The sequence below is a fragment of the Rhinopithecus roxellana genome, chromosome 4, assembly GCF_007565055.1.
Source record: "Rhinopithecus roxellana isolate Shanxi Qingling chromosome 4, ASM756505v1, whole genome shotgun sequence".
NCBI classification, from domain to species: Eukaryota; Metazoa; Chordata; class Mammalia; order Primates; family Cercopithecidae; genus Rhinopithecus; species Rhinopithecus roxellana.
The window spans coordinates 139693200-139713989 of NC_044552.1; the positions used below are offsets into that span (position 1 = coordinate 139693200).

Consider the following 20790-nt stretch of genomic DNA (forward strand, 5'->3'; position numbering starts at 1 on the left):
AGTATAAATTAGTAAAATCATTATGGAAAACAGTATGGACATTTCTCAAGACCTAAAAAGAGAACCATTTCATCCAGCAATTCTACTACTAGGATTGAAAGGAAAATAAATCGTATCAAAAAGACACACACACACAAACAAACACACACTATTCATCCATAGAAGAGAATAAAAGCATGTTTTGAAGCAACATGGATGGAACTGGAGGCCATTATCCCAAGTGAAATAACTCAGAAACAGAAAGTAAAACTCCACATGTTCTCACTTATAAGTGGGAGCTAAACAATGAGTACACATGTATATACAGACTGGAATAACAGACACTGAAGACTATAAAAGGTGGTAGGGTGGGAGGCAGTGAGGGCTAAAAAATTGCCTACCAGGTACAGCATTCATTATTTGGGTAGTGGCTACCCTAAAAGGCCAGACTTCACCACTATGCAATATATGCCTGTAAGAAATCTGCACTTCTAACTTCTACCCCCTAAATCTATAAAAATAAAACAGTGAAAATTTTGAAACATATATAAGGTCACAAATACATGTAAAATAAAGCAATTTAATAAATAAAATTAGATTATGGTACACTTGTCAAGATTTCAGAGATATTTATAGCATGTCTCCAGATTGAATCAAATGCACAGAAGCACAAATTAATTTCAAATTTTACATCCCTAGATTATCTGATAAAAAAATCTTAAAGTATATTGTCTAATTATCTATTGGTTTATTTATAGAAATTCTCTTACATTCATTAGAAATATATCTTCAGGGCTGGGTACAATGGCTTATGCCTGTAATCCCAGCACTTTGGGAGGCCAAGGCAGGTGGATCACATGAGGTCAGGAGTTCCAGACCAGCCATGGCCAACAGGGTGACGCCCTGTCTCTACTAAAAAAATACAAAAATTAGCCAGGCATGGTGGTACACACCTGTGGTCCCAGCTACTCAGGAGGCTGAAGTGGGAGAACTGCTTGAACCCAGGAGGCAGATGGTTGCAGTGAGCCAGGATTGCGCCACTGCACTCCAGCCTGAGTGAAGAGTGAGACACTACCTCAAAAAAAAAAAAAAAAAAAAAAAAAAAAAATATATATATATATGTCTTCAGACTTTCAATTAGTAATAACCAGTCCTCTTGAGCACAAAGCTCTCCCGTTCTCTTTTTTCCAGACTCCTTCATATGATAGTGCTTCTACACTGTACTGATTGAAAAATTACTTATATGCACATGAGTGTGTAAACTTTTTGTAATAAACATTCAGCTTCCTAAGTCCCTGACTCTGCCTAAAGCTCTACTCCACCCCAATCTCCTGGTCCAAATAAAGTTTAATCTACTTTAAAATAATTTCTTTTAATTGGAAAGCAAGGAGGACTAGATAACATTTAATGAAGTCTTTACATAAAGGACTGGATACTTTTCATTTAATCTAAAAAACAATGACATATTACATAATGAAAGAAACACATTAGGGTCCACAGAAATGACAGCTTTTTATATGTGCCCGTCTATATACATGCTTTTAAAAACTATTATGGTGAAGACATCTTTGCAAAACACACAAACACTGAATTCTTTGTTGAACTGTTTTCTAGCCTATCAGCATGCAACAAAATAGCACCTGAGAGGCAGTCTAGTGTCAGTTAAGAGCATGTTTGGGTTAGACTGTGCCACCAGCTTTAGGACCCTGTGTCAACTAATCCCTCAATTTAAATTTCTCTTGCCTCGTGGGTAAGATGGGGATGGTAACAGTAGCAATCTCAAAGGGTTGATATAATTGAGGATCAAATGACTTTCATCTTGGTAAGCACTTAGAGTGTCCAGCATACAGTGAGGGCTTGGTTAAGTGTTGGCTTTTATGATGATTTCATCTCCTAAGGTAAGATAGTTTGCTGGTGCTCAAAATCCTGTTCATATTAGGTATCTAAGGGGCACACGATTTGCAAAGTTAATATAAATATTTCCATTTGTGAAAACGCTTACACATTTATTGATATATCATAAATTGGGATATATCCATCTACAAATATTAGTAATTCCTTTCACCTGAAAAATTCAAAGCTTTGTTTCCTCTGATATTAGTTAATTGAGTTAGTCGTAGGTATATGAAAATACATGTATACATACCAACACTACATATCTTAAAAGGAGAACTAGATTTTATAAATTTAACATTTTAAATTAATGTATTTATTTAAAAATTTAAAAATATTTTCAATCTGATTTTGATATCTTGAAATATATACTTTTTTTGGGAAAAATGAGATTTTATTTGTATTTCCTTTAATTTTGCTTTCTAATATTATTCTTTGGTCAAAAATATCAGTTTGACTGGTATACAAAGTAAACTTTTTTTTAACTCTCATTGCAAGTTAAACCATGAAATATTCCATTAAATAAAACAAAGCAAACACAATCTAAAATTTTCATTACAATATACATCTAATTAGCCCCATTTTTACTTATATTCTATTTAAAAATAGATAATTTATAATTAGTCTATTTAAGAATTGCGAGGGGCACCGAAGATGGCCGAATAGGAATAGCTCCAGCCTGCAGCTCCCAGCGTGAGCAATACAGAAGACGGGTGATTTCTGCATTTTCAACTGAGGCACTGGGTTCATCTCACTGGGGCATGTCGGATAGTCAGTGCTGGTCAGAGGGTGCAGCCTGACCAGCAAGAGCTGAAGCAGGGCGAGGCATCGCCTCACCTGGGAAGTGCAAGGGGTAAGGGAATTCCTTTTCCTAGCCAAGGGAAACTGAGACACACAACACCTGGAAAATTGGGTAACTCCCACCCTAATACTGTGCTTTACCAAGGGTCTTAGCAAATGGCACACCAGCAGATTATATCCTACACCTGGCCCAGAGGGTCCCACGCCCACAGAGCCTCCCTCAACGCTAGCACAGCAGGCTGAGATCTAACTGCAAGGCGGCAGCGAGGCTGGGGGAGGGGTGCCCGCCATTGCTGAGACTTAAGTAGGTAAACAAAGCCATAGGGAAGCTCGAATTGGGTGGAGCCCACTGCAGCTCAAGGAGGCCTGCCTGCCTCTGTAGACTCCACCTCTGGGGACAGGGCATAGCTAAACAAAAAGCAGCAGAAACCTCTGCAGATGTAAATGTCCCTGTCTGACAGCTGGGAAGACAGCAGTGGTTCTCCCAGCAAGGAGGTTGAGATCTGAGAACGGACAGACTGCCTGCTCAAGTGGGTCCCTGACCCAAGTAGCCTAACTGGGAGATATCCCCCAGTAGATGCAGACCGACACCACACATCACACAGCTGCGTATACCTCTGAGACGAAGCTTCCAGAGCAAGAATCAGACAGCAATACTTGCTGTTCAGCAATACTCTATCTTCTGCAGACTCCGCTGCTGATCCCCAGGCAAACAGGAGTGGACCTCAAGCAAACTCCAAAAGACCTGCAGTTGAGGGTCCTGACTGTTAGAAGGAAAACTAACAAACAGAAAGGACACCCACACCAAAACCCCAGCAGTATGTCACCATCATCAAAGACAAAAGGCAGATAAAACCACAAAGATGGGGAAAAAGCAGTGCAGAAAAACTGGAAATTCAAAACATCAGAGTGCATGTCCCTCTCCAAAGGAATGCAGCTCACTGCAGGCAATGGAACAAAGCTGGATGGAGAATGACTTTGATGAGTTGAAAGAAGAAGGCTTCAGTCGATCAAAATTCTAAGAGCTAAAGGAGGAACTACATACCCAGCACAAAGAAACTAAAAACCATGAAAAAAGAATGGATGAATGGATAACTAGAATAATCAATGCAGAGAAGACCATAAAAGAACTCATAGAGATGAAAACCATGACACGAGAACTATGTGACAAATGCACAAGCTTCAGTAACTGACTCGATCAACTGGAAGAGAGTATCAGTGATTGAAGATCAAATGAATGAAATGAAGTGAGAAGAGAGTACAGAGAAAAAAGAGTAAAAAGAAAGGAACAAAGCCTCCAAGAAACAGGGGATTATGTGAAAAGACCAAATCTACGTCTGATTGGTGTGCCTGAAAGTGACAGGGAAAACGGAACCAAGTTGGAAAACACTCTGCAGGATATCATCCAGGAGAACTTCCCCAGCCTAGCAAGGCAGGCCAACATTCAAATTCAGGAAATACAGAGAACGCCACAAACATACTCCTCGAGAAGAGCAACTGCAAGACACATAATTGTCAGATTGTAAGTTGAAATGAAGGAAAAAATGTTAAGGGCAGCCAGAGAGAAAGGTTGGGTTACCCACAAAGGGAAGCCCATCAGACTAACAGCAGATCTCTTGGCAGAAACTCTACAAGCCAGAAGAGACTGGGGGCCAATATTTAACATTCTTAAAGAAAATAATTTTCAACCCAGAACTTCATAACTAGCCAAACTAAGTTTCATAAGTGAAGGAGAAATAAAATCCTTTAGACAAGCAAATGCTTAGAGATTTTGTCACCACCAGGCCTGCCCTACAAGAGATCCTGAAGGAAGCACTAAACATGGAAAGGAACAACCGGTACCAGCCATTGCAAAAACATGCCAAAATGTAAAGACCATTGATGCTAGGAAAAACTGCATCAACTAATGAGCAAAATAACCAGCTAATATCATAATGACAGGATCAAGTTCACACATAACAATATTAACCTTAAATGTAACTGGACTAAATGGTCCAATTAAAAGACACAGACTGGCAAACTGGATAAAGAGTCAAGACCCATCAGTTTGCTGTATTCAGGAGACCCATTTCACATGCAGAGACACACATAGGCTCAAAATAAAGGGATGGAGGAAGATCTACCAAGCAAATGGAAAAAAAAAAAAAAAAAAAAAAAAAAAAAAAAAAAGCAGGGGTTGCAATTCTAGTCTCTGATAAAACAGACTTTAAACCATCAAAGATCAAAAGAGACGAAGAAGGCCATTACATAATGGCAAAGGGATCAATTCATCAGGAAGAGCTAACTATCCTAAATATATATGCACCCAATACAGGAGCACCCAGATTCATAAAGCAAGTCCTTAGAGACTTACAAAGAGACTTAGACTCCCATACAATAAAATGGGAGACTTCAACACTCCACTGTCAACATTAGACAGATCAACGAGACAGAAAGTTAACAAGGATATCCAGGAATTGAACTCAACTCTGCACCAAGCAGAACTAATAGACATCTACAGAACTCTCCATCCCAAATCAACAGAAAATACATTCTTCTCAGCACCACATGGCACTTATTCCAAAATTGACCACATAGTTGGAAATAAAGCATTCCTCAGCAAATGAAAAAGAACAGAAATTATAGCAAACTCTCTCTCAGACCACAGTGCAATCGAATTAGAACTCAGGACTAAGAAACTCAATCAAAACCGCTCAACTACATGGAAACTGAACAACCTGCTCCTGAATGACTACTGGGTACATAACGAAATGAAGGCAGAAATAAAGATGTTCTTTGAAACCAACGAGAACAAACATACAACATACCAGAATCTCTGGGACACATTTAAAGCAGTGTGTAGAGGGAAATTTATAGCACTAAATGCCCACAAGAGAAAGCAGAAAAGATCTAAAATTGACACCCTAACATCACAATTAAAAGAACTAGAGAGCAAGAGCAAACACATTCAGAAGTTAGCAGAAGGCAAGAAATAACTAAGATCAGAGAAGAACTGAACGAGATAGAGACACAAAAAACCCTCCAAAAAATCAATGAATCCAGGAGCTGGTTTTTTGAAAAGATCAACAAAACTGATAGATTGCTAGCAAGACTAATAAAGAAGAAAAGACAGAAGAATCAGATGCAATAAAAAATGATAAAGGGGATATCACCACTGACCCCACAGAAATACAAACTACCATCAGAGAATACTATAAACACCTCTATGCAAATAAACTAGAAAACCTAGAAGAAATGGATAATTTCCTGAACACTTACACTCTCCCAAGACTAAGCCAGGAAGAAGCTGAATCCCTGAATAGACCAATAGCAGGCTCTGAAATTGAGGCAATAATTAATAGCCTATCAACCAAAAAAAGTGCAGGACCAGAAAAATTCACAGCCACATTCTACCCGAGGTACAAGGAGGAGCTGGTACCATTCCTTCTGAAACTATTCCAAGCAATAGAAAAAGAGGGAATCCTCCCTAACTCGTTTTATGAGGCCAACATCATCCTGATACCAAAGCCTGGCAGAGACACAACAAAAAAAGAGAATTTTAGACCAATATCCCTGATGAAGGTCGATGCAAAAATCTTCAATAAAATACTGGCAAACAGAATCCAGCAGCACATCAAAAAGCTTATCCACCATGATCAAGTGGGCTTCATCCCTGGGATGCAAGGCTGGTTCAACATACGCAAATCAATAAACATAATCCAGCATATAAACAGAACCAAAGACAAAAACCATATGATTATCTCAATAGATGCAAAAAAGGCCGTTGACAAAATTCAACAGCCCTTCATGTTAAAAACTCTCAATGAATTTGTTATTGATGGAACATATCTCAATAAGAGCCATTTATGACAAATCCACAGTCAATGTTCATACTGAATGGGCAAAAGCTGGAAGCATTCCCTTTGAAAACTGGCACAAGACAGGGATGCCCTCTCTCACCACTCCTATTCAACATAGTGTTGGAAGTTCTGGCTGGGACAATCAGGCAAGAGAAAGAAATAAAGGGTATTGAGATAGGAAAAGAAGTCAAATTGTCCCTGTTTGCAGATGACATGATTGTATATTTAGAAAACCCCATCATCTCAGCCCAAAATCTCCTTAAGCTGATAAGCAACTTCAGCAAAGTCTCAGGATACAAAATCAATGTGCAAGAATCACGAACATTCTTATACACCAGTAACAGACAAACAGAGAGCCAAACCATGAATGAACTCCCATTCACAATAGCTTCAAAGAGAATAAAATACCTAGGAATCCAACTTATAAGGGATGTAAAGGACCTCTTCAAGGAGAACTACAAACTACTGCTCAGTGAAATATTAGAGGACACAAACAAATGGAAGAACACTCCATGCTCATGGATAGGAAGAATCAATATTGTGAAAATGGCCATACTGCCCAAGGTAATTTATAGAATCAATGCCATCCCCATCAAGCTACCAATGACTTTCTTCACAGAACTGGAAAAAACTGCTTTAAAGTTCATATGGAACCAAAAAAGATGCTGCATTGCCAAGACAATCCTAAGCCAAAAGAACAAAGATGGAGGCACCACGCTACCTGACTTCAAACTATACTACAAGGCTACAGTTACTACCAAAACAGCATGGTACTGGTACCAAAACAGAGATATAGACCAATGGAACAGAACTGAGCCCTCAGAAATAATACCACACATCTACGGCCATCTGATCTTTGACAAACCTGAGAAAAACAAGAAATGGGGAAAGGATTCCCTATTTAATAAATGGTGCTGGGAAAATTGACTAGCCATAAGTAGAAAGCTGAAAGTGGATCCTTTCCTTACTCCTTATACGAAAATTAATTCAAGATGGATTAGAGACTTAAATGTTAGACCTAATACCATAAAAACCCTAGAAGAAAACCTAGGTAATATCATTCAGGACACAGGCATTGGCAAGTACTTCATGTCTAAAACACGAAAAGCAACGGCAACAAAAACCAAAATCGACAAATGGGATCTCATTAAACTAAAGAGCTTCTGCACAGCAAAAGAAACTATCATCAGAGTGAACAGGCAACCTACAGAATGGGAGACAATCTTTGCAATCTACTCATCTGACAAAGGGCTAATATCCAGAATCTACAAAGAACTCAAACAAATTTACAAGAAAAAAACAAATAACCCCATCAAAAAGTGGGCAAAGGATATTAACAGACACTTCTCAAAGAAGACATTCATACAGCCAACAGACACATGTAAAAATGCTCATCATCACTGGCCATCAGAGAAATGCAAATCAAAACCACAATGAGATACCATCTCACACCAGTCAGAATGGCAATCATTAAAAAATCAGGAAGCAACAGGTGCTGGAGAGGATGTGGAGAAATAGGAACACTTTTACACTGTTGGTGGACCTGTAAACTAGTTCAACTATTGTGGAAAACAGTGTGGCAATTCTTCAAGGATCTAGAACTAGAAATACCATTTGACCCAGCCATCCCATTACTGGGTATATACCCAAAGGATTATAAATCATGCTGCTATAAAGACACATGCACAGTCGTACGTTTACTGCAGCACTATTCACAATAGCAAAGACTTGGAATCAACTCAAATGTCCATCTGTGACAGACTGGATTAAGAAAATGTGGCACATATACACCATGGAATACTATGCAGCCATGAAAAAGGATGAGTTCGTGTCCTTTGTAGGGACATGGATGCAGCTGGAAGCCATCATTCTCAGCAAACTATTGCAAGAACAGAAAACCAAACACCGCATGTTCTCACTCATAGGTGGGAACTGAACAATGAGAACACCTGGACACAGGAAGGGGAACATCACACACCAGGGCCTATTGTGGGGAGGGTGGAGGGGGGAGCGATAGCATTAGGAGATATACCTAATGTAAATGACGAGGTAATGGGTGCAGCACACCCACATGGCACATGTATACATATGTAACAAACCTGCACCTTGTGCACATGTACCCTAGAACTTAAGGTATTATAATAATAATAATAAAAAAGAATATTGCTCCATAATTATTCTGACTATATTGTGATATCCCTTGATTAAAAAATATGTATTAAAGTTTAAAACATCAGGATAGAAATGCTCATGGAAACTAAATAAACATGATCTGAAATGTACATGCAGCAATCCAACTACATAGAAAATTATTTTAGAAAAATGTAAGATGATGAACTAATGTTTAATAAAAGCATTAATAAAAAAGGGAGGTTACTTTTATAAAGTGGTGTATCTCTGACCAATATGGATCAATTCTACATAATTTCTCTTAAAATAAGTCATCTAACAAAGAAGTAGCTCCTTTGGTGTTTTCTCTCTCCCACTTCTGGATGGTTTCTTAGATTGGCTAAATCTTTAGCACTAAAGAAAATCCAAGCAATGCCAGACTATACTCATTTCAGAATATTTCTAGTTCTTTTTTTTAAATTAATTATTTATTTACTTTTCTTTCTTTTTTGAGATGGAGTCTCGCTCCATCACCCAGGCTGAGGTACAGTGGTATGATCTTGGCTTATTGCAACTTATATCTCCCAGGTTCAAGTAATTATCTTGCCTCAACCTCCCAAGTAGCTAGGATTACAGGTGTGTGTCACCATGCCCAGCTAAAACCATGCCTGGCTAATTTTTCTATTTTTTAGTAGAGAGGGCGTTTCACCATGTTGGCCAGCCTGGTCTTGAACTCCTGGCTTCAAGCGATTCTCCCACCTCGGCTTCCAAAGTGCTGGGATTACAGGCGTGAGCCACTGCGCCTGGCCAGATATTTCTAGTTCTTCATACCACATTTGGCTGATCCTTTCTTGACCCTGATCCAATCTACTCAGTCATACCTTTTAATATAAAAATAGGTATTGTAAAAGTAATAAAGTTAATTCTTTGCTTAGTTTTCCTTCTTCTCATAAAACTGGGATAATATTCAGCCCAGTAATGACCTCACAGTTTTGGATTTATGATGTAATAATACCTATATGTTTAAGTACCATGACTTGACTACAGAATCATGCTCCCTTATGAACAAGGCTGGCAATTCATATTTTGTTTTAAAATATTTAGTTATGAATATAAATGCTATATTACAGTGTTTTAAAAACAGAAGGAAAAAATAATCCTACCTTCTAAAACAAATACTTAAATAAAAAAATCTTTATTTTAGTAAGCTTCACTTTATGACTAAAGGTCTTCCACATTGACCACAAAATTAGTATTTCTAAGTTTGAACAGTAAGAAAGGGCTCAAGATAATGGCCAGCTCTTTGGGAAGCTGAATGTTTTGCTTATAGGCTGTTTTGTAACATTTCCCAAGCATTACCAGCATGTTCCCAACTCAGGGATCTCCCTCCTATACTCCTCTCTCAGCTGTCTATGGTCAGGAACAGAAATCCTAACTCTATATCCAGAGTTTCAAAATTCTACTTCCTTCTTCCTAGATGTCTAATAGAGCTACGGTACCAAATTACCTTTTATCAGCAGGTCTACCATCTTACAAATGAGGCACATTAGTCTAAAAATTCTGTAATTATAAAGCTGTAGGTACATAAAATGATGTTATTACTTTTACTAATGTAAATATTTTAAAACAAAAATTTCCAGGTCGACTCCATCTCGTGGGAACTCCTGAAACAAAAGAGAAAACCAAAATGCACTATACATAAAATATGCTCATGGAAATTTACCCTGAATACATACTTGTCGCTCCAGATCCTGAATTTTTTTGGCATCTGCTGCTTTATCTTTTAAGCGTATCTTCTGCTGAATAGATGGATTCCCAGATTCAGCTTTCAGTTTCTCAATCTGTCAATAAATAAATAACATGCTAAGAAGCATATTTAAATGTAACAGAAAAGTTCCGGGGGTGGGGAGAAGCATAATATTAGGTACTCATTCATTTATTAATTCCTCAGTAAAATTTGGGGAATTAATGCCTTAAATTCCTTGAGCTCCTCCCAAGTTCCAGGTACTTCCTAGATCTGGCAGGAGATATGGATGGCAAATGAGAGAAACTAGGTCCCTGCTCCCAAGATGCTTATGCTCTAGTAGAGGGAGAGAGTTGATAAGCTAATAAATAAAGTAAATCAAAGGGAAAATGAAATAACTTCAGAGTGGTAAGGGCTAAGAAGAAAATAAAACAGAGTGAAGGGATAGGAACAAAGAACCAGAAGTTGAGAGATTGGCAGCTACGTTAGGAAAGGGAGTCAGGAAACATCTTTTCTAGAGAGTAGATATTTGAGCCAACAGGAACAAGGAGGAGGAGTGAGACACAGAAAGAACTCAGGCCAAAGTATTCCAGGCCAAGAAAACAAGTGGAACGAGTCCAGCATGTTCAAGAACCAGAGAAGCTCTGATGTGGCTGGAGAAGAGTGACTCAGGGGAGTGTGGTATCCGAAGACACTGAAGAGGCAGGCAGGGTTTGGACCCCATGAGGGCCTGAAAGGTTGTGATAAGGAGTTTATATTTATTCTCAGTCTAATTTAAAATAGACTATATATCTAAAAGCAAACCAACGATCTTAAATAATAGTTCAGAGTAATGATGCAATGACAAAAGGTTACGTAGAACTGATATTACAGATAATAGGATTTATCTAGAGAAGAAATACATTCTGAAATGATCCATTACCTCAAGTCTGAGTTTCTCAATTTCCTCATTTGCTTCTCTAAGCCGAAGTGCATCTTTATCCAGAAGTTCCTGATTTTCAGCATACCACTGTAATCTTTTTTGCAGACGACTGATTTCTTGTTTATGTGTTTCTTCTAAAATTTTTATTTCATATAATTTTTCACCTATAAGATAAAAAAACTCAATAACCTGCTTGTTGTTCTCCAAAATATGGAAATAAACTAAATTAAAAGATTTTAAACAAAATGCCCATCTAATGACAGCATTATGAAAAAATAAGAAGCATAAAACAACTGATGTATACAACATAGTGTCTAGCTTAATCTATTAGTCAAAAGAAATAAGAGACTGTGTTTATAATCCAAATCATCAACCTTACAGCAAAGTTGTCTATGTAGAAATTTTTGATAAATTATTTTCCACTGACCTTTTTACAATTATAAAAGTAAAGTTGTTTCCATGGGAAAATAAATGTTGGATTTAAGAAATAATAAAAATGAAGAACGTCTATAATTATACTAAAAAGTAACAGGACAAACATTCAGGAGTGCTTATTACCATTTATTATGTTATTTACTACAACAAACTTTTACAATGGATAATACTATTATTGTTATTACTCTGTATTTTACAGATAAGGGAAGCAAATGTCATTTTCTTACAAACAGATCAGAATGGATTTCTCTGCACATATCTTACACTGAAGTTCATAATAATGCAGAGGAAAGATCCTATCTTTTGCAAACAAGGGCTCCTCTGATCTAACTTTCTATCCCTGTGTTCTGCCACTCTAAGTTATGGAATATACTTGTGCAGCCTCTCTCCATCCCTTCACTTTCAAATTTTACTACCCGTCAAGGCCCAGCTCAAATGCCACTCTGCCCCAAAACCCTCATTTGGTATCCCAATTCCTATCATGTTTGCTTGTAATTTTTTTCTTATATTATGCGTATTCTTATCTTACTCCCCTTGGTTTTCGTAGTAGGGACCATGCCACATTTATCTATGTGTTCTTTATAAAACCCAGTGCGCTATTATTTATTCACTTGGCAAATACTTAACAGCCTACAAAGTTTCAGACCCAGGGAAAAGAAGACAGGCCTTGTCCTCAGGAAGGTCACAGTCTAGCTAGGATGACAGATTTGTGAACAACCAAATATACATGCCATGAATCCAAAACAATTAGTGATTTTCTCTTGTCTTGCAATTATTCTTATTAAACCCAATCAGATTCACACATCTTTTAATAATGAATTTAAAAAATGTTTCTAAAATATACTTTAAGGAGTAGCATTTTGATTATACCATTCAATCAACATTAGAACAGTTATGATTATAAAGGTACATAGTTTCAGCTTAGTGTTTACCTGTGACATAAGCAATCTGATCTTTGGCTTGGTCCCTCTCTTTCTTCATTTTTTCCAAGTCTACTTCCAGAGCTTGTTTGTCTTGTTTCAGTCTTTTGATGTCTTCCAATAAACTGTCTTTTTCTTTCTTGATATTCAAAGAAATATAAAAGCAAGTATTTTACAACCACAATAAGTTGTAGTATAATCTTTCACACAATCCACATCATGAATATTGTTGCAAAATATTTTCTCTAAATTTTAGCTCTGATGTTGTTACCACCTGCCCCACCCCAGAATTTTTAATGGCGTGCAATAGCCTATTAAAATCAGTTCTAATCATCTCAACACAGCATTAAAGACCTTTCAATCTACTGTTCTAACTTCTTCCATATACTAACCATATTGATGACCCACTAATTCTCTTGGTTGGATTACTGTAATAAGCTCTTAATTAGTATGCCTCTTCTAACTCTGGCCCCTACAGTCTATTCTCACAGCAACCACATGAATTGTTAAACAGTCAGTTGATGTCATTCTCCATCAAAAACTCTCTGCTGGCCAGGCGCAGTGGTTCAACACCTGTAATCCCAGCACTTTGGGAGGCCAAGGTGGGTGGATCACTTGAGGTCAGGAGTTCAAGACCAGTCTGGCCAACATGGTGAGACCACATCTCTACTAAAAATACAAAATCAGCCAGGCATGGTGGTGCCCACCACTATGACAAATGGGATCTAATTAACCTAAAGAGCTTCTGCTTAGCAAAAGAAACTATCATCAGAGTGAACAGGCAACCTATAGAATGGGAGAAAATTTTTGCAATGTATCCATCTGACAAAGGACTAATATCCAGAATCTACAAGGAACTTAAACTAATTTACAAGAAAAAAAACCCAAAAAACATCAAAAAGTGGGTGAAGGATACAGACAGACTCTTCTCAAAAGACATTAATGTGGCCAACAAACATATGAAAAAAAGCTCATCATCACTGGTCATTAGAGAAATGCAAATCAAAACCACAATGAGATACCATCTCAAGCCATCAGAATGATGATCATTAAAAAGTCAGGAAGCAACAGATGCTGGCAAGGATGTGGAGAAACAGGAACGCTTTTACACTGTTGGTGGGAGTGTAAATTAGTTTGACCATTGTAGAAGACAGTGTGGCGATTCCTCAAGGATCTAGAACTAGAAATACCGTTTGACTCAGCCATCCCATTACTAGGTATATATCCAAAGGATTATAAATCATTCTACTATAAAGACACATGCACACATATGTTTATTGCAGCACTATTTACAATAGCAAAGACTTGGAACCAACCCAAATGCCCAATAATGATAGACTGGATAAAGAAAATGTGGCACATATATGCCATTGAATACCATGCAGCCATAAAAAAGAATGAGTTCATGTCCTTTGCAGGGACATGGATGAAGCTGGAAACCATAATTCTCAGCAAACTAACACAGGAACAGAAAACCAAACACCACATATTCTCACTCATAAGTGGGAGCTGAACAATGACAACACCTGGACACAGGGAGGGGAACATCATACAAGGGTGCCTGTTGGGGGATGGGGGGCAAGGGGAGGAGAGAATTAGGACAAATACCTAAGGCAGGTGGGGCTTAAAACCTAGATAGGTTGATAGGTGCAGGGAACCACCATGGTACATGTATTCCTATGTAATAAACCTGCACATTCAGCACATGTATCCCAGAACTTAAAGTAAAATAAAAACAAACAAAACCAGAAAACTCGCTGCTGGTCCCTTGCAGGGTTAACCCAAAGTTCTTACCATGACGTTTAGTGTCATATAACCCAGCCTTACCCATGACTGATCACCTCTTCTATACATCCTCACCCATTCCATTCTAGCCAGAGACCTCTTTGCTGTTTTTTGAACACTCCTACCTCAAAGGGTCTGCAGTGTCTCTTCTGCTTGCAGTGGTTTGGGACCCAGATGGCCAGGTAGTTTCCTCCTTCACTCCATCAGGATTTCTGCTCACATGAAGCCTCAGAAGGCCTTCCTGACCACCCTATCTAAATTAGGAAGCCCCATCCTGGCCCTCAGGCACACAGTTTCATTTTTTTCTCACAGCACTCATCACCACCTGACATATAAAAAGCAGGATTTTATTTTGCCAAACTTTGTATCATAAATGCATAAAAAATGCTTGGGACATCCAAAAATAAAAATGAAATTCTCAATATGGACTACATTCCATACTACTCTCAGTAGTTCAAAGTGTTGTGCCCCATTCCTCTGCTTGACAAAAATCATACTTATCTTTCAAAGCTCACTTCAAATTAAGCTAAGCTATTCCTGATAATACCCTCTTCTGTCTCCCACAGACTTCAGTTGTACCTCTAGCATGGCATTTATTACTGTTTCCTGTGACACTGATTCATTTATATGTAACCTCTTTTCTTTATTAGTCTGAAGGCTCTATAGGGACCAAGACTGATTTAGTACTACTTGTTTACTTTATGGTACTAAGTGCATGGCATGTATTAGATAAATGTACACTAAACTGAACTTATGAAACTACTGGACTCAACAGCAGTCAACTCGGTATTTAAGTTTCAAAATGACAAATTCTTACAAACTCTGGTTTACACTATCTTACAATTTAAAAATCAGTCTTAGAAAGAAAACAAGAGCATTTGTAAAGCATTGTATAATCTTAGTTTCTAGTTGTATCACAGATTTAACTGCATCGTTTCATTGTTTAATCTTCTGTAGATGTCCTTTCAGGAGAGCCCTGAAACTAAAATTAATCTAAAAGCTGCTGAATGCTTTTTCTGCAAAAACCTGTTGATTAATTAGTTCGATCAATTTAGAAATGTTCTCTATCAGTGTAATTCATGGAATTACAGTATTTTAGAATTCAAAGAACTGTAAACATCTAAAGTTTAATCATGCTCAATCAATGGATGTCCATTTCAGGCTTGCATATTTCCAAGGAGAGAAAATGCCCACCTTCAAGAAAGTGGGTATGCCCCATGTTAAATCTGTGGGCCAGAGGCTTTTGGCTGACAAGTACTTTTCCTCTCTCATAATTTACCATGCAGACACTGAGAGAGGCCTCTGCCATTCCTGTCTTTATCCACATATGCTTTAAAGGCCTCTAGCTTCTGGAAAGGAACAAACTCAGGGCTTTTGCATTTGCTCTTCCCTCTGGCTTGAAGTCTGAATCTGCCTGGTTGGCGGTTCCTCCACTTCAGCTCTGCACTCAAACATCTCTTTCTCAGAGAGAGCTTTCCTGTCCACATTATTAAATGCCACCTTACCTCTAACTCATCACCCATTATTCCCTATTTTCATTTTCTTCAAAGCACTTCTATCTGTAATTATTTATTTGTGTATCTGGTGTCTGTCTTCTTCACTAGAACATATGTTCCTGATGAGCAAGATCTGTGTCTGTCTTATTTACCTACTATATTCCCAATGCTTGGATGACTGCCTGGTGCAAGGCAGGCATTCAATAAAGGCTGTCTGAATAAATGAGTTGTAGTCAGTCCCATTCTCTTTCTAATCCTGGAATACTAAAAGGAAAGGGCTCACGAACTTACTTGTTATTACATTTCCACCTATACTTTATAACCAACTGACATTGTAAGAATATACTAATTGGCACTAATTTTTAAGGTATAAAGTAGACTATACACAAATATACTTGACAAGATTATTTTGTAGATTTATCCCAGTATAAATAATTTTTACTCTAAAACTATTTAAGAATACTAAAGTAAATCAAAATAAAAGTATGTTTATATTCCATCTTGTAGTATGTGCACAAAAAAATTCCCAAATAATTTTTACTATTATTTTCAACTAAACTAACACCTTTTTTTTTTTTTTTTCCCCTGATTTCTTTTAGGCTTCCCCTGACTTTGGTAGCTTTACCATGATGGGACTAAATGTGGATTTTGACTCATTTATGTTGAGCGGGACTTATTGTGCTTCCTAAATTCGAGACTTCACCTTTTACCACTTCTAGAGAATCCTCAGCCATTACCTATTAAAACATTTAAATGTGCATTAGGGCATCTTGTATTTCTTAATATTTCTGATATTTTACATTTCTCTATTTTTCTGTTTCACTCTGAGTTCCCTTAAATTGGTCTTTCAGTTTAATGCTTTTCTTAGTTGTTTATGATCATCTATTTAATTCTACTTTCTTAATTTCTGGCATATTTCATTCCCACAGCTCTGTTCAATGTTTGTTTGAATTTGTCTGGCCTGTTTTTTTCTTTTCTCATACTTTCTCAATTATTTTGTATATTTAAGCACTTTAAGCCTATTTATTTTATAGCCTCTATTCAATAATTCTATTGCAGTTCTAATCTTGCTGTAAAGCATCTCATGCCTGCTGATGGTGGGTTGTTTCTCTAGGTTTTGTAATTTTGCATTGTGAGCACATCATCAGTTGGATTTTATCTGTGGGAATATTGTGTGGACTGGGTTAACAAGTGTATACCTCTAAGAATTGTTTTGATTTGTTTCTTCTAAATCTACCAGAGATGCTAAAACCGACTCAGAACTACTGTTTATGTTATTTTTTTAGTTTAAGCATTGCAAGGTAGTGTCAATTCAAATACTAAACACAAATGGGCAGAAGAGATACCATTTACATTGAACAAGCATTAAAGTATGTGCAGAGGAGACTTTTTACCTTTCCCCATCCAGAGACCAAATTAAGACAGAAAAGCTTCCTTGACATCTCAGTTTCTTTTTTCCTAATCCACTATTTTAGTGAAAGATGTGGTTCTTTAAGGGTATCCCATCTACATTTTGCTGTTAAACCTCAGGCTTCTTGGTTACTAAACTTACTGCTATCTTTTTATCCCTCCTTACTTTTGGCTTCTAACGATTTCCCTTACTTTCTTGGGAGCATGGTTAATCATTTACAAGATATTTATTATACTTTTTTCCAGTATATTTTGGTGGTATTAGTGGGAGTTTTCAAATTTTCTGTCATTAAAATATGTTCAAAACAGGAATTTCAAAAGGTAAAAACAACAGCCTTTGGAACTAATGCTAATGCGATGCTTGAAACCTTACTTTGTTCCCCCAAGCCTTCATAAAATATGGTAATATTAATTTCTGTTTTAGCTTGCTATTTTTTTTTTTTTTTTTTTTTTTGAGACGGAGTCTCGCTCTGTCGCCCAAGCTGGAGTGCAGTGGCCGGATCTCAGCTCACTGCAAGCTCCGCCTCCCGAGTTCACGCCATTCTCCTGCCTCAGCCTCCCGAGTAGCTGGGACTACAGGCGCCTGCCACCTCGCCCGGCTAGTTTTTTGTGCTTTTTAGTAGAGATGGGGTTTCACCGTGTTAGCCAGGATGGTCTCGATCTCCTGACCTCGTGATCCGCCCACCTCGGCCTCCCAAAGTGCTGGGATTACAGGCTTGAGCCACCGCGCCCGGCCTTAGCTTGCTATTTTTGAGGCCCACTGAAATGGGCTTTTTTAGTTTAGTGCTATTATTCTGAAAGACAGTGGTGGGAAAAAGTAACTGTCCTCCAACAGGCCATGTTTGGAAATGTGGCAGAGTGGTTTTAATTGTTACAATGACTGGTGGGTGCTATAAGCACACAGTTCTTAGGGACAGGGATGATAAAAATCATGCAGTGCATGAATTACTTCTGCTTAAAATAGAGTTCTGCCCTGCCTTAAATTCTCAAACTCTTCCTATTGATAAATACTGCTTTAGAAAACTCTAGGCCATATTTTTAATAATACAATAAACATAAAAAAGTTATGGAACAGCATTGCATTTCAACTTTATGTTAGGTATGCGGGATACAAATACTTGTAAGATACAGTCTCTGCTCTCTAGAAGTGCACAGTCTACTTTGGAAGACAGGCAGCAAGCTACTAACTTTTAAAGGTAAACAATTATCTCCAAATTACACTATTTAGGCTGCATACTTTCAAATAAGGAATTTGTTTGAAATAAGGTATACATGTCCTAAATAAAATCATGCTTCTGATATGGCTCCATGATAAACGGGCCTGATGAGATGTGACAAATGCCTGATGAGAGGCTGAATCATAAAGACAATGACATCTAAAACCAGTATTATAATGTTTCCTCTATACTAAGGTCATGAGTATACTATATGCTAATTTAAGATATTTCTCCCTAAGTTTTAAATGGTATGAAATTTACAGATTTTTTCATACATATGGGAATTTTTATAGAAACCTTTATTATCCCTAATAGTCAAAATCCTTACGCAACTTACCTGTGCCATCCGTAGTTCTGCTAACAGATCTGTAAAATTCTGGTTTCTTGTGGGCTCTGAATCTTCAACTACTTGAGACAGAAAACGACTTTTGTGCATCTGTTCTCTGATTTATTTTGAAAATAAAAAGTTGTTTTTCTTTCTTACCAGGTGCTCCTTTCAGTAGAAAATATTCAATTCTTAAAAATTAAAAACTAACATACATTGAAACTATATGCATAAATGAAGGTAAAATTTTCATTTAATCTAAAGATTAAAATACAACCACACTAAAAGAGAAATATACTTTAAGGGAAATGCTTATATTTATTCTAAAAGAACTAAAACCTAAGATTATTGGTTTATTTATAATATAAAAACATTAATTCCCAATTCTCACAGGAAAAAAATTAATGGTCCACAAAGATGTGCCGCATTTTTCTGTGGGGTTGTTAATGCATTCCTTGGCATATTGTTCTAGAATCTTTTCTGAGAGTCGCCAGTCTCATACATGGAAACTAACAAACAAAACAAAACACAGCCTAATACGTAGACCATAAATTCAATTTTCCTGTTATTCCGGGGATATTATAGAAGGAGTTTCAGATTCCACATAAGATCATCTAACCCTAATGTACTAAAGAAACCATTTATTTCATTCTGAAAGTTAATTTAGAGCTTCAGTTTTGGATCCTGGGATAGATCTTCTTTTAGAAGCCAAGTAGTACAAGCTAAGATATTTTAAAATAACTTTACTGAAACATCTGGAAAAAAAGCTTAAGTAAATGCATTCATGCATCACCGCTGTGCAGATTATCACACATGGCCTGGGGTTACACTTACCAACTTACCAGGAGAAAGTGGCAATAAATATATATATTTTGTCTGCTACCAAGTGTGCCTTTTTCTATTTTGCGTGAAAGATCAGTATGAGCTATTATTAGCAGCCCTGCCTCTTAGGCCCTAGTTTATATAACCAAAAAAGGGGAAGAAGTATATAAATAAATTTGGTAAACATTCACGATATTCATGGGTCAAAAAAACTTCTGGTAACAGTCCTTTCTGAATGATTAGGTGTTTATATAAAAGGATACACAAATAGTGGCCGTTTTCTAAAAGAAGATAGTATCCTAGCTTGTCCATGTTCATGAGCTTGGCTTTTTCACTTAATATGTTAAAATTGGAAGCAGTAACGTCCAAAAGACCTTACAGTCTGAAATATGATTCCTAAGTAGGTGCTGGTGCTCCATTACCCTGCCATGATAAATGCTGGCTGAAAACAACTTGCAGGTGCTCCTTTAAACAGCAGCCCCTGCCCCCTGACACAAAGGGCAGCCCCCACTCCTTCCCAACGGTACACTCCAGCCAGTGACTAAGGTTGCCCCCTTGCCTCAAGCAGGGACCAACTCTGGTACAATCTATTCTCCAGAGCTTCTTGGTGGGAGGAGAACGAAGCCAGTCTCCAGCTGAGACCACTATTTGCCCTCCCCCTACCTCGCCATTCCTGCTTCCCTTGCTCCTTTCTCCCGAGAGTTATCCTTCAGTATGTTATCTCCACAAGGACCTGCACCATCTCAGGCTCCGCTTCTGTAGAACCTGACCCAAGAAGATCATAAGTGATACTGGATGACCTTTCTTTTTTAGTATTATTAATCACATGGTTCCTTGGGAAATGGTTATCTCATTCTTAATAACTGATCAAGAGGAATACTGTATATTCAATTTCCTGAAACTGATGTTTGAATCATTTATGAACATAAATTCATATGAATTCAAATATCAATATGCTGAAAATACTATCAAGTATGTGCTAGCCATCTAACACCAAAAGGAAAATCCACTGAGTATTAAACATATAAACTGGAAATGAGTGTATAAATAAAAATAAAATTTTACCGTCTAAGTAAAAATAAATGTATTATTA

General features: G+C 37.4%; 1 protein-coding gene across 2 annotated transcripts in view; it reads right to left on the reverse strand.

The window, feature by feature from the left end:
* CEP162 (centrosomal protein 162) overlaps positions 1 to 20790 on the reverse strand; it is a 109274-nt gene that overhangs the window by 38607 nt on the left and 49877 nt on the right. For both annotated transcript variants that reach the window (XM_010383964.2, XM_030929097.1), the window contains 4 exons: positions 18888 to 18993; positions 12655 to 12781; positions 11288 to 11451; positions 10358 to 10462 (listed from right to left, as the gene is read on the reverse strand). In XM_010383964.2, the coding sequence (XP_010382266.2) occupies positions 10358 to 10462; positions 11288 to 11451; positions 12655 to 12781; positions 18888 to 18993 (502 nt within the window). The remainder of the gene's footprint in view (positions 1 to 10357; positions 10463 to 11287; positions 11452 to 12654; positions 12782 to 18887; positions 18994 to 20790) is intronic.